This window comes from Netta rufina, assembly GCF_964035555.1.
Source record: "Netta rufina genome assembly, chromosome: 5".
Lineage (NCBI taxonomy): Eukaryota > Metazoa > Chordata > Aves > Anseriformes > Anatidae > Netta > Netta rufina.
Window position 1 is genome coordinate 20,079,474 of NC_140128.1, and position 15,700 is coordinate 20,095,173.

A 15,700-nucleotide genomic window follows, 5' to 3' on the forward strand; every position below is an offset into this window, starting at 1 on the left:
CATGCCCAGTAGTTCTAGCACTTAACCAGATGTGGGATATGCATCCAGGGACATCCATCTAATGTTTAGCACAAACCAGAGCTGAAATGCATCTCTTCTGCCTTCTTGGAGAGGACACTATTTACCAGACAGAGATGTCTGGAATGACGGTAGTAGGCCTCCTGCTAAGTTACTCCATTTTATTTGCATAGTGAATTAGGGGCTGGTCAACAAAAGACCTGGGATCTCTGACCAGTAATAAGAAACCTCACCAGAGGGAACAGAGCCTGAGAATTAAAGGTTACTGTCCCTGGGACTGTATATATATAAATATATATTTATACTAAACTAAGTGTGTAAACAGTACCTGGAACAGGAACCAGAACTCAAGCCTCTCCCCCTCCCATCTCTACACTCCTCACTGGCACAGTTTGCTGCCTCTTTGCCTGAGGAGGTGGCTCTGCTTTAAGATCAGGGGGAAGAAACGCCCCCCTGCCCAGCCCAGTACAAATGGGCAATCTCCTGGCGGACAGAAGCTCTGTCCTTGTGTGATTGTTCCAGTGGTTTTGGGGAGAGAAGGATATGGCAGCTTGAACTGTCACATTTTTGTGAGATAGCAGCACAGGTATGGAGAGCTAGGAGAATGGAAGCAGTTGTGCTGTGAAAGGGGAGAAGCAGGTTATGCAGTGGCACAGCCACGGCCCTGTGATGCACCCAGGCTGTGGGTGCTATAGTCTGCAGGGAAGATGATCATTCTGCTCTTCGCTGTGGTAAATTTGATGCAGCTTTATTTTGTTTCTCTGTTGCAGCATGTTTGTGCAAAGCCTTTACAGTGAAAGTTCACTTTAAAGTGAACAAAGCCAGGCAACTGTGGAAGCAGATTCACAAACACTTAAATTTAAGAATAATATTAATAAACAGCTGTTCAAAATAGACATAAGAAGGACAAAGGGTGTTTTTAGATTTAAAAAAAAAATGGAAGAAAAAACAGAAGAGAGAATATGAAGATATAAGTGATGATATAAGCCACGACACCAAAAGAAGGAAAAGAAATTGCATCAAATAGGACACTCATGTGTATATCAAAGATGGAAAAACTGATTGTTCACAGGGAGAAAAGAAAGAAACATAATGTATCTTAGAGCACTAGTTATGAGACAGATCCTAAGCCCTCTGACAAAATAAAGCAACAGGTTGATCAGTAGGAATTTGGGTCTGCTGAATAGACAGACCTGATCCTGCAAAACATAAGCACAGGCAGATCAGTGGTTCCAATGACTTACAGGACTATTAATGTAATTGAAATTTAAAGATAGGGATATGTGCTTTGCTTAATAAGAAACAAATTGTGCAGAGCCTTGTAAGCTTGAAGCTCTCTATGCAAGATTCTGCACATCTTAAGGAACTGCTGTCAACCACTGTCATGACCAAATGGCCAAACCCCTTGCATTTAGGATACAGAGTGGATTATTTCTTTTTGGGCATGTATTAGTAGATATGGCTATAGCAGTCCACGTTAAACTGGGCTACAGCCTCTCCCTAGATGGTCTCTAATCACTAACAGTTGACACTGAAAACACAGAGACTGATGCTGTGCTCTAGCAGCAGTCTCTTTATTTTGGTTTCCATTTTTTTTCATAGTTGAAGAACAAAATATTAATTGATAGAAAGCACCAGTGTGCTAACTGATCTTGTCTCAAAGGGAAGCTAACTGTTGAGTAGTTCCTGCACCGAGTTCTGGATTCTGATGTAGATCTCTTCGTTCAGAGGAAAGTAACAAGATGCACCCAAAGACTTGAGTAATGTCATTCCTGCTCCCTGCTGTTGCAAGCAGGCAACCACTTGGAAAACTAGAAGTACTATTGATCTCACCCCTGCTGATCCAATGGTCCACTGTGAGCATTTATTTCAGTTAAGTAGCATGGCTTCTGCTCCTTACTCCTGGTGGCTGCCAGTAACTCCCCATTGCTCCATAAATAGTGCTTACAGCTTCCCCAGCATGGATCTATTTTTCTCTATTTTCATCAGTGTTGCACTTGCTTTACTGTTGCACCACAAAGAATTTCCCTGCTGCCCCCAAGTGCCATGAGTCAAGCCCATATATTCAGGACAGGATACTTAAGCTCCTTTTCTATAGCCCCAGAAGAGAGATCCCAACTTCCCTGACTTGGAGAATGGCCTTGGCAGATGCCCAGATAATTCATCTGACAGCTTCACATCAGCTGTTCAGTTACTTCTTTCCCTTCTTTTGCCCTTTCCATTCCTCCAGCTTTAATAGCCTTATTCTACTTTGTACCTGCTATGAAATCCAAGACCTGTTAATCTAACACTCTTTTCCATCAGTGGAAACCCTGCTGCCTCAGTGAGCTAACGTTCACCTCTCAGCCCTGGCAGAAGAGTTTCTACTATTTGAAATTCCTTTTATAATTTTAATAATGTTACCACCATGGCTTAAAATATAACTATTTTAAGATAAATTCAAGTACCATTGTATGCATTCTACGCTACCATAGCAGGTAAAATCCATCACGGACAGGGAAGTGACTTTATGATGTCTTTATTTTAACTAATGAAAAACATTATTAAGCTCAATGTTTTCTTGTATAAGTCAGCTAGCTTACCAGAGTTTACCACATTATCTACTCTTTCTATGTTATTACCAAACAAAACTCCATGTCTGATGCACCTTAGGTTTTTCAGTGATGACTTTCTCAAGTCATCAATTATATAGTTTTATCGCTACATGACAGTAAAGGAAAACTTTGAGAACAGTGTTTCATTAAAAAAAAAAAAAAACAAAACAAAACATACACAATATAGGGTTCATAAAAATACCAAACTAACATCAGAGAAAGTGTAAATCTTTCTAACGCAGTCCAAAAATTCATACCACACCTGACTTGATGAAATAGTTCATTTTTCACATTCATTTCATTCCTGGCATTTTTTTGTTGAGTTTGCCAGCAAAGGTAACAGTAAGTGCAGGTGATTTTGTTAAAAGGAATGTGTTAATTAGGAACTGGACAGATACCAGCAACTCATTTTACAGAGTCCACTGATGAGCTCTGCAGTAGAAGCAGTTTTCCGTTACTAACAGAGTAGGTCACAGTCAAATCAAAGACTAAGGCTAAAGGTTTCTTCTAGATGCTACTGCTAAACTCCTGAGCTCTTTCACCAGCAGCCAGATTATACAGAATCTAGAAGCTCATTGGGTAGAATCACAGGCAAAAAGCCAGCCCAGACTTTAATACTGTTATCAACTTTCTCTGTGACCTTGTCCAAATCACTTTCTATGTCTCAATTTCTCCAAACTTCTCCAATTATATTCTCTTTTAGAAAATACGCAGACAGTGTTCTCTTTAATAGCCAAGTAATATCATTACTAATATTATTGTGGCTGTTGAGCAACATAACAGCAAAGATAACCTCATAATTGAAACCCAAGATTATTTTAAATTTTGTAAGGCCCTGATTTGACAAAGCATTTGAGTTTATGTTGATGTGCTATCCTGAACAGAGGTATTCCATTATTGTGCATACCAAAGAGCTTTAACTATTAATTCATAATATGCTGTGGATGCTGTCACAGGAAATGTGTGCCTGAGTCATCTTGTTCTAGTTTTAGATGAGAGGTCTTCATGACCCAATGTTTTTGGCTGCATTACATTCTTCTTTTCCAATCTTTCTCCCATATCTCAGACTTCCATTAACAGACCCAGACTTCCTTATTTTCCTTCTCAGATCTCTTCACTCTGCTCTATATACCTATTTTGTAGATTTTTTTTTTTTTTTTTTTTTTTTTTTTTTTTTTTTTTCCCTCAGGGCCCTGAGGGCACCAATAAGCATTGAAAGTCTTGACCAGGCCCTTTGGGGTTTCCCCCACCCTTGCCAGACTCAGGTCCCCACATCAGCCCAGAGAGGCTGCAGCAGGGCCTGCCTCCAGCTCTCCACAGCCCTGCCCTGCCTGGCCATGGGTCCCACTGACCCCAGACCAACCCTGTGCCCATGTCCCGGCCTGGTCTTGGCCTGACCCTGTTCACAGTGAGGTGCATAGACCTGGGGCTGCGCCAGTGCCACACTCGTTGTGGGACAGGCCTGGCTGCTAGGCCCTGCCCTGATAGACCCGCATGGGGAGTGCCCACTGGTCCTGGTGCCCTCACCACAGGCAGCAGACAGCTGAAGTTAAATCCTGTCTTGTGCCTTCCTAGATCACTCACCTCTATCACATCAAACATAGCCTTCCCCAAACAACTCCTCATCACCTGTTCCCATTTCACTGCTGCCTGTCCCAACATGCCCTTAAACAAGTTTATTCTACAGTTTTCCCAACTCTTAGCAGCAACAGATCCCACCTCTCTAGCTCACTATCTAGGCCATCTGTGCTTCTGTTCCATTAAACACTAAGCACAATGTGTTGTAATCTGAAAATTTGTTCAAAACCAGAAAACTTCAGGGAGCAAGACTTGTGGAGGGGAGGTCAGGGGAGCATAAAGAAAGCCATACAAGTCAGACCAGAAGTCTAGCCCTGAATCATGCCTCTGATAGGGACAATGGAAGATTGTAAAAAGCAAAGAAAACTTAGAGGAAGCTTTCCTGATCTATCCTTCCCTGTTTCAGCAACATGTCCTGCAAATTATGGTTTCAAATTATTCTTTATCCTCTAAGAATGCAAGGTACCGAAGGTGATGACAGTGAGAGTGAATCCAGTGCTCTCATACAACACCAGGATGACATTGCAGGAGTCACAAATTTCAAAACTCTTTACCAAGCCAATAGAATAAAGAATACACGCAGCTAAAGCAAAGAAAAAAAGGAGCTAAAAGCTGTACCTATTTTCACAGTAAATGATATTGAGGTCCATATTCACACGAGTGACAAACATGTGGCAGTCAATCCTGACTTCATTAATTGTAGGAGGTGGTAAAGCATGAGCAACGACAACAAGTCCCATGATTTGGCTGGGTACTGTCCGTCCATGAGACAGTGACACTCTCAGACGTAAGCGGCCTGTTATATGAATCACCTGGAAAATAAAAACAGTAAAAGAAACCCCAGTGAATTCTGGATGCAACTGTGACATCAGTTTCTTTTAAAGGGTAACATTACTATACCCTACAGAGCACTTATTACAGCCAAAAATTGTGATAATTAACTGCCAGTGCTAGTGCTAGCTTATTAATATTGGCTGTCTACATGTTCTCATGACAAAAAAGAAGACAAGAACATAACAGGCAAATGGTTCACATTGATTAAATAAAAGCTCAGAACTCCTGTGCTATTGATTTTTGTTTTGATGGTTGTTACAGAAAGAGAAAATAATAATTAAAAAACAAACAAACAAACAAACCAAACAAAAAACAAACAAACAAACAAACAAAAACACACTAGAAATCCAACGAAAGGAAAGAGAGAAGGGGAGAAAATTGAAATAATGAAGGTAGAAAGGAAGCATTAATTTCCTAACGTTCAGAGACAAAAAGATCAGCAGTTTTGAAACTTTTCCAGAATGGATTTAATTGAATTGCTAGTCACCTAACAGCATGGACACTGCTCACAGTCTTGATTTACTTCTTTATGGTTGGCAATATGAGAAGCAACAGTGTACAAGTGATCAAATTGTTTTGCCGCATGGTCTTCATGCATCTACGACAAGGTTTTAAAGAGTTGGTAGAAATATGTCTTTGCTTAATGCAGTATATATGTATTGAGGTGCTGATGGTCTCTCTCCCTATTCACAAGATAACGCCAGAAGATGCCCAGGAGATCCAGTTGTACTCCTGGAGAGTGAAAGTCTAAGAACGCTGCCTGAAATGGAATAAGTTGAAACTCCACATAAAGAATAACCCCACCATTCCAGCTTCACTCCTTCAGGAGTTCTACTGTGGAAAAAAAAAAAAAAAAAAAAGGGAGAGGGAGTTGTTTTTACAATAAAATAAAAGGACCAATAATAAAAGCAGCCAGCTATCAAACTGAAAATGGAAATTGCAGTTCCTACACTCATGCATAAGAGAGTCATAAGAACTCCAAAGTAAGTTGGAGGCTTTCTCAGATTTTCACGCTCAGAGTGTGTTCCAGCATCAACACAAAAAACAGGCTTACCCATCACTAGGATCACACTTTCACTGTGATCCCAGAGTTGGTACTCAGAGGTCTACAGTTATGTTGCTTGTTACTGGTGGAGGTGACAGAGATGGGATGTAGTTACATGTCCACTGATACTCAACTCACAAAGACAGCAGCCAAGCCCTTTGCTTACTTTTGATGAGACTGATAGTTAATAGAAAGTGAGAGAGAAGAAACTTTTCCATTAATAAGACTGAAAACTATATAGTGCATCCAAATTCAAATCTAATCCATGCTAGCAGATCTGTGATCTAAGTCTTGAAGTGACCCCACTACTCCACCCACCACCTTAATTATTAAAACATCTCCTTTCTCCACTATTCTACTTTTTGGCTCCTGCCAGTGTGGTGGATCAGAATAAGAAAAGTGCTTATCTGTTGTCCATTTCACTTGCAGGTTTCTGACCACCCACGTTGGAAGTAATTATTATTTAAACTCACACTTAATGCACCTTCCAAGAGCAAACTATTAGCAAACTATTCTATGAATATTTGAAGAAGTACCTAAAGGCAAGGATGCAAAAACACCATTTCAAACACACTTTTTTATTTTATTATTATTATTTTTTTCCCTAGACCTCATTAACTAATGAAGAAATAGCTAAAAGAAATAGGATTAACTTCACAGGAGGGGCAGTAATAGTGTATTTTGCTCCTTCTAGCTAGGCTTGCATGTACATATGCTTTTTATCATTATCTGTCTCATTTTATCACGCAGCTTCAGCTTACTGCAAATACTCAAATCTGCAAACGCTTGGAAAAATGCTGATGGATAACGAGTAATAATGTGAAAAATAATCTTATGCTGAACGTGCTATGCAAAAGTATTGTTGTTCAGTTGTTTTTTCATAAAACTCCGTATGCTAATATGTTTGAAGTTGGCACTATGACTTGGGGGAATTTTTAAGATATATCATACTTAAAATCCATTTATCTCTTCGTCGTATTTTTTGAAACCTCTATGTCATTTGCAGCTAAATATCAGCATAATTTATTTTTGAACAAGTTTCTGATCAATCAAAACTCTATTTATTTATTTTTTTGATTCCTCATCTGAAATACACCTTAGACATAGTATTATCCCAAGAGATGGTTCCAAACCTGCTACGCACGCTATATTTTAACATTGTTGAATTTCAAGAGAGTTTGCTTCCAGATTCAAATTTTTAAGCTTGTTCCTAGCTCTTTTATGGATCAAGACATGTTCTAAATCCCCATGTGAATTCAAATTTTAGGGGTCAGCACTCAACTGCATTCTGATTCTGTACACTGGGAAATGTTCAACAAACTGCCCTTCAGTTCCAGTGCCCGTGTGTCCCTAAAGAAACTGTATTTCCATGCCAGAAGTCCCTTTCTATGACAACATTAGTCAAACTCACCAAGTGGGAAATCTAATTGGTAGTAAAAAACAATTCTAGCTGTCATGACCTTGTCTACATTGTGAGTATTGCCACTTTTAACATTGGTTCATTTGAACTGGGATTAGGGGTGATAGGAATTATAGGGTCAATTATCACCAGGAGCTAAAATAAATCTCTTTATAATTCAATCCCACAGCAATAGTCTATCATATCCTAAAGCAGTATTATGGCTTTAATGAAGTTAAATTGCAAGCATAAACTGTTTTATGAAGGCCAGTACTTGGATGCAGATGTAAATATTTAACAAAAATTTGCTAGGAATATTCTGAAAAGCAGAAAAAAAAAAGAAAAAAAAAAAAAAGAAAATGCAGCTTTCCCTTGCAGTTTAATGTATAAGTGCTTACCACTGAACAATCCAAATTTGTGTTTAAACTATAATTGTCTTTTTTTTTTTTTTCCTAGTAATAATACAGAAATAGATTATTACATTTAGATATCACAGTAAGAGAAGATGGTGCTACCATATTCTGTCCATAATATAAAAGTGGGTTAATGCTATATTCTTGACCAAAGGGATATTAAGAAACTTTGTATGTGAAGAGCTGTACAAATTTCTCCAGTATTTCTCTGTGCACCCGCTAAATTAACAAGGTGCACTGAAATTAGTAGAAAGACTCTTTTTTTTTTTTTTTTTTTTTTTAATTTAATGGGATCTGGACTGACTTAACAGTTCAGAGACTTTTTTTTTTTTTTTCCTTACAAATTGTTTACTGGCATTTGTTGTAACTTCCTTAACAATTTCATCATATAGAAACAGAGGGAAATGTTGTGATTACAACAAAGTTTGTGACCTGATCTAGACCAGGCTTTGACATAGATCATTCCAACTTGTACTATTGCTTGTAAAATAACCTAGTTGTATAATATTTGTATTTGGATAGACAGGTGGGTGAAACAAAAAACATTCTGCAACAATAAAACTGTTAACCCTGTGAAATGAGTACAACACATACCCTGCTGTAAAAATGTCAGACTGAAGCAAAACAAATACTCTAAAATTCTTCTGTAGGGTTTAATTGCTTTGTTAAAAAATGTTAAATCAACTTTCCCTGACATTCCAATATTGGATAAAAATCATTATTTGGCTTTTATTTTTAGCTGATTAGAAAAGGGATTTGCAAAATATTGTAAGTACATATAAACACAGTTTATGATGAGTGTGGGAGTGTTAACAAGCCACATTGCTTGGACAAATATATATTTCTTTTCCCTGCCATATGCTCTCTTTAGTCATCTGTTAGCAATAAGCACTTAGATGTGCTCTACTAATGTCTTCTCATTATAAACAAGCACATCACAAAGACCTTGATAAAACCTTCCCTCTGTCAATACTTAAGGAAAGGAAAGCCCAGCACTTGAAAAACACATCTGGAACCTGCTCATCATTCTTTAAAGCCAAATCTCACCTCTAGAGATGGAAATATTTTCTTTGTCAAAAGGCATCTTTAAATATTACAGCTATTTTTTTCACATACATGTGATGTAAGAGGAAGGACATGTATTACCAGAGGCAATAAAAAGCTGCAAGCATGGAAAATCTGTGAATTTTATCTTTCAGATGTCTCTGTGCTCTTCAAAAGTTAAACTTCCATTAGAAAGAAATTTCTAAACTATTTCTTTTGTTCTCTGTGTAAATCACTATGCCAATTTACTATAGCACTGAAACCACAGCACTTGCAGAATTGCTCCTTCCCCTTCATTTCTCTTATGAGAGATTAAGTTTGAAGCCTTAAAATTATAGCTTAAATTTTGACAAGATGGTCATGTATGAAAACACACTAATTTAGTTTATGGGTCTGGATATTTATTCAGCTGTCTTATAACAACTCACAGATACATTTATCCCCCTTTACAAAAACAACTGTGATTCACAAGAGTTTATATATTTGTTTTGGTCTCTCAAAGGTGTTATTGTATCTTTCCAAAATCAACACCTAAATCTTTAAAATGCACTTAATTTCAACTGCTAAAATTGGCTGAAGAAATAACTTACAAGCTATAGCCATGTTCTTACATTAGTACTTTGAAGAGCTGTGTACTCATTTACTCAGATACATGAACACATCTCAAAACCTGCCTGTGACACTAGCAAGACATGTTTTAATGCTCCACAAGATAAATGAATTCAGGTCATTTCCAAGCAAAGACTGGACATTTGGAAGCAGGCTTTCCTCTGAACTTCCCAAAGAAAACAGAGTCCAGTGTTATATTTGCAGTTCAAACAGTGATATCCTAAAAATTCTCCTTTTCTAACATCAAAGTATATCCATGACTCTCAACCAAAACTTTAGTAAAGGTTTCTTTATCCATCAATGTTGTCATGTTTTCTCCATGTACCCCACTGTAACGCAGCATTTCTATTTGCTTATGTTTCCTCATGGTCAGAAGCCATTTACTTCTGGGGTCCTGCTGTCTCGTCCTCACTGAAACCAAAGCTTGCTCTCCCAGTCATCAGGAAAGCTTTAGAAAAATATGTAACTTGCCTATCCTTATCATTCAGCAGCAGTTGGGCTTGAAGAGATCCAGTAAGATCTTGTGTTTACAATTCCAGTAATACTTGCATATCCCTTACTTAGACCTACTGCTGACTACATAGTGAACACACTGTATTTGCAGTTTGTAGATGTGTGCTCCGGTTGTACGACTGTCTCTTTTCCTCTCTAACCATCATATCGTTTTTCTCCTTGTTAACATCACCCATCTCCAGCTTTGTATCACCTACCTTTTTGGGTGCCATAGCAGAATAACATGTCTACTTACAGTAAATGTTCTCAACTCTTATTTGGTTCAGAAGTTTGCTGCTTCAGTTTTATCCTTTAAGAAGTGCTTGTAGAACAAAGGAAAATAGCAGTTAGTGCAGCTGTGAGTGAGTCATTCTGAACCAAGGTGGCTAAGAAAAAGAGGCTAGGCAGTAATCTCTGAATCCCTAGAAACATCTTTGCAAGTAAAATGCAGTCAGTCTTAATTCAGTTATGCACTGAAAACTACCTGAACCTCTGTTAAGAGTTGTGGTCTTGAGCACCCTTTCAAAGAATGCAAGTCTGATTTCAAGGAGGGTGAACATTATTCCTAACACATACATAGTTTCAAGGTCAATAGCCTCTTTTCCATCTGCAAGTACATTTCAAATCCCCTCAAATACACCTGCAAAAGACAGTCTGGAAATGGAAATGGTATTTACATTTAAACAGCATATTTGGTCTCAGGATGTATTTTATTGTTAAAAAGTCAATACTAGTTTTTGGAGACACTCTTGGCTTTTCCCCTTTTTCCCCCAATATCACTCTCTCCAAATAATATGATTCAAAAGCTATTTCATTGCTTAAAACAGTCAGAGGCAGAATTTAGGCTAATCCTAAGGGGTTTAAAAATGTATCCTTATGAGACCTCAAACTCATTTGATGCTTAAAGACAAGCATCACATGAGAAACACCCTGGCTTGGCAGGCTTAGTTCACAGCTCTTGCTCAGTATCAAAAGGGACCCAAGTAGAGCACTATTTATTGCATATGAGAACTATTGAGTTCAGTAGCAAGCATAATAGCCAGAGTCACTTTCATTCATGTACACCATAGGGAAGAGCCGATCTGCGCAAAAGTTAGTGTTTTGAGAAATCATGTGAAAAGCCGCTTGGATGTCTAATTCCAAGTCTTCCTCAACCTCAAGGCACACAAGGTCTTATCTCCCACTTGTCTCTTGCTAGATAATAAGCTACAAGGAAGGGGATGGGGACCACTTTCTAACTCTCTAAATGACTGAAGTCAAAAGAAGAACCTGACACTGCTCATCTTACACCTATCATATGAAACTCACTGATATGGAAATGGCTAGGTTAGGGTTATCTAAGGAATAAATTGCAACTTTGTGCAAGTAATGGAAGACTGCTGTATGAGATACAACTCATAAAGCTGTCATTAAAAAAGCAACACATACACACACACACACAAAAAACACATATCTTCAAGAGTGTTCAATAGATTGTTTTTCAAGAGTCATCAAATTGTAACAGTCTAGGAAAAGACCAGTAGACCAGAGGTTGCTCAAGAATAATTAATAAAAAATATATCTGCATTTTAGATAGCATTAGATCAACACTGTTAAATCCTTAATTTATGGCTGATTTTTCATTCTGTTCCACAAGAACACTTCCATTTTATTATTTAGGGTAATATATTAGGAGCAATTATTTAGTACAACATAGCACACTGTCCTGCACTGTATACTGACACGTCTTTATCAACATGACGGCTCTTAGGCCCGCACTCTGAGGCCCAGCTTTGCACTGACATTCACTGTAGCAGTAAAAGTTGCATGATTGAGACCCTCCATTCAAAAGCATACATGTATTTTAAAATATTGTTGTTATTGTTCCTATCTTTCCTGTGTTGTGATTTTTTATGAATTGGAACATATCAGCAACCCCTTTTTCTCTAAACTAAAGAGAAAATGCTAATGCAAAGCCAACACTCCTGAAATCAGCCTTATAGCATAAGCAACGCAAACAGCGTGTTGAGTAATTATACGTTGTAATTTTTCATTTATTTTGCCTTATACAACTGCATTTTCATAATCAGCCTTCTCAATAGGCACTCCATACATTTTACTGATAAATAGTATTTTTTAAATATATGCAGTGTTAGTAATTCAACATGTCAGGTTTTATTTTAATACCTTTGAACCCTTTTCCTTTTTAAGATCTCTTATTAACAACTCAATCTATCAACGGTGCATTATTTTTTCATAATCCGAAACTTACAAGCATTTGAAGAAGGTCAGCTTAAGAAACGGAAAAAGAAGAAACTGAATGAAATCACCACACTGCAACCTGAAAAAGTAGCCATAAAAATTGGTTTTATAACAGAATACTTTTTGAAGTAATTGGCACAAAGACTGTTCTAGTGCAGATTGCTGCAAGAGCGCTCTTGGCAAGAACATCATAAGCACCAGCAAAACTTTAATATGCTCAAACAGCCAAATACAAACTGACACCAGGAACCCATGTGTGGCAACAAACAGGAGAAAATAAAGTATCTCAATTTAATACAAACCTACATACAAAGGGATCAATTTTTACAATTCGTGGTTTAGCATACAATAGAGCTGTCCTCAGAGTGAATAGAGAGTAGCTATACATAAGAAATTAGAATTATCAATTCGGGGGAATTTCTCAAGAGTCCTTTTGATATGTAATACAGCAAATATAATGACTAAGAAACCAGACATCAATGCATTAAATGAGATCAGGTTGAGATCTATTTAGAAAAGACAGGTTTAAGCTGGAAAAAGAATCTCTTTGATATGACCTCCAGAGCAGACCATTTGCAGGATTCAAGATGAGCAGATTTACGCTTGCATATCTGCTTACTTCACAGCTGCTTTTAAATATAAACTCTGTAATATCTAATATTGAGTTATTGCAGAATTAAGTCTATATAGTAAAAAAGATTAAGAACCTGGGATTTTCTTATACTCCTAGCAAATGTTATAATCGATTTTGTATATTGAATTCAGAGGAATAAATGAAACATAGTTAATTCTAAAGCTAGCTCATGTGACTAACTTATATTTCTAAATGATCTATTAGAATCTGGCTACCAGTGATCTACACAAGAAATCTGGAATGCATCAGAAATTTTGGTAGTCTGTTTCCCTGATTTATGACCAATACTTATTTAACCCTGAAATTCAAAAGATAGCTCCACTTTTAACAGATTTTCTACTGCGAAGTCCCTTGGTGTTCAAATGTGTTGCATTTTTTTTTTTTCTTCTCATAGAATGTTTGAAGTCCCCTTTAAAAATAATGCCTTGAGGATATTTTTTCCTTAATACCATTTAAAGAAAGTTGAAAGCATTTAGTTATTGAAGTGTGCTGGGTGTAATAGAGGAATTGTCAACCCTGCCCATGAGCAAACTCCTGGAGCTTGCTATTCCAGAATTCTGGTGCTCCTGTGAGCAGTAAAAAATAAACTTGAGAAAGGACTTTTGTTGCATCAGTTCCAACATAGTTTATTGGAGTATCTGCGGGTAGTGGGAACTAGCTACATCATTTTGCAACAGAGAGGCTGGAAAGTTTTTTTTAAAAAGTTAGCCTGAATCCTTTATGCCAGGACAACCAAGTCTTGTTGCATTAAAGATAGCCAATAATAAATATTCTTCAGATGTAGTGTCTTTATTTCAATCTTTGGAGAGAGAAATAAAGGTGTTCCCCCCCCCCCACACACACACACACATTTTTTGATGTAGTTCTTAGCAACCCAACAATTACCTTAGGTGATTCTCTGCACAGTGAGCAAGGTCTAGATAAAACAAAATATCTGATATTAATGCATTTTTTTTTACACACACACAGAAAAAAAAAAAAAAAAAGAAAAAAAAAGAAAAAAGAAAAAAAAAAGAAAATGCTGTTGTTTGTAAAGAAAGAAATGGATTCCCAAGCTTAGCCTTGATTAAGACAGTACTGTTTATGTTTTACTTGAGCTCTTCACCTAGGGTTGCAAGCCCAGAATGCATTATGAAGATAGTCAAGAAAAGGCATATTCAGTGCTCTTTATTTTATGGCTAAATAGTAGGAAAGATCTGGGCTTCAGCCACAGGAAAGCAGGGACACACTATGAAAAATGTTGAGAACTACTATGGGAACTTCATTAACACCAAGTTTCCTCTGCTTGTGTTAATGGTATCTGTTACAGGCTCTTATGCAGGCAAGCACAACCATTTTGTTTACTGCACTGCTTGTATGGTTTCTCCTAGCATGGCACACTTTTCACTTGCTGTGTACAAACACACAAGTTTTCCTGGAAGATCTTTACTGCAAAATGCCACGACTGCAATGAAAGCAAAGGTAGAGATTGGCAAAAACGGTGAATTTTTCCTAGTTATGAATGTGCTTTCCTTCTACCATAAATGACATGTATGAATTTAAACTCTATATTTTCAGTTTATAAGGAGAAAACATAGCAAAGTATATGAACTGATTTTTCAAAAAATATAAGTGTGTATCTCAGAAAAGCTGCTACAGGTGGCCAGTAATGCCTCCACATCCAAACAGTGAAAAGGAATGAACATAGAATCACAGAATCATTAAGGTTGGAAAATACCTCCAAGATCATCTGGTCCAACCATCACCCTACCACCACTATCACCTCCTAAGCCATGTCACTAAACAACACGTCCAACCTTTCCTTAAACACTCCCAGGGATGGTGACTCTACCACTTCTCTTGGGAAACCCATTCCAGTGCCTGACTACTCTTTCTGAGAAGAAATGTCTCCTAATTTCCAACCTAAACCTCCCCTGGTGCAACTGGTGCAACTCCCCTCTAGTTCTATTGTTATTTATCTGAGAGGCCGAGCCCAGCTTCCCACTACTTCCTTTCAGGTGGTTGTAGAGGATGGGATACAAAAATTCTCTGACCTGTCTGCCAACATCTAACCTCAGTAGTTCTCTGAATGTGCTCAGCATTATATTTAAACAATTTTTAAAAGGTCTCGTAAGGTACTGATAAAGAAAATAGCTGGCATTCAAACAGCAAGCCCCAAGTGCTAAAATGTCTTTACAGTGCCTGGCTGTAGGGGAAGGTTAAGTCACACCATGACAGCCCTTCTAGAGAAGCAACTGCGTGTCCTTACGTGCAGTTGTAGCAGGTCAAACCAAAGGTCAGCATCGTCTCATGGAATGGCCAATAACAGCTGACTAAGGGAGAGTATCAGACTAGGCAAGCATATAATGACATTTCCCTTGCATATTTTCTCAGGACATCCTGAGATAAAGGCATTATGTTAGTTTGGTAAGTATTTTTGGTAGGTATTTTTGTATTCAGAGTGCCCCCTGGCACTGAGTTTCACTATGGACCCAGTAAATGCCTCCTTTTGCTTGTTCTGAGTTTGCTATTTACTACTTAATTTTGTTGTGCACCTTACATATTGAAAGACTGCAGAAAATTATACACTATTGACCCTCTCTATACACTGATGCTCTCTGTCATGTGCCTCCTTAGTCATCTTTCTTCCAAGCTGAATCTCCTAGGTATATTTTAGATGTTTCACAATGTTGATCAATGTTGTCACTTTTTTGCTTTTATATTATCTTCACTTTGAGATGAGGTGGGATAATAAGTGCACAAGTATTCAAGACAAAGACGCAGCATTGATTTGTACAGTGGTATAATGGCATTTTCTGT

The 15,700-nt window shown here is 37.7% G+C and overlaps 1 protein-coding gene across 6 annotated transcripts in view; it reads right to left on the reverse strand.

The window, feature by feature from the left end:
- NPAS3 (neuronal PAS domain protein 3) overlaps positions 1-15,700 on the reverse strand; it is a gene marked incomplete at both ends in the record, with an annotated part of 620,600 nt that overhangs the window by 23,776 nt on the left and 581,124 nt on the right. For all 6 annotated transcript variants that reach the window (XM_084286994.1, XM_084286993.1, XM_084286992.1 and 3 more), the window contains one exon: positions 4,809-5,002. In XM_084286994.1, coding sequence (XP_084143120.1) covers positions 4,809-5,002 — 194 coding nt within the window. The remainder of the gene's footprint in view (positions 1-4,808; positions 5,003-15,700) is intronic.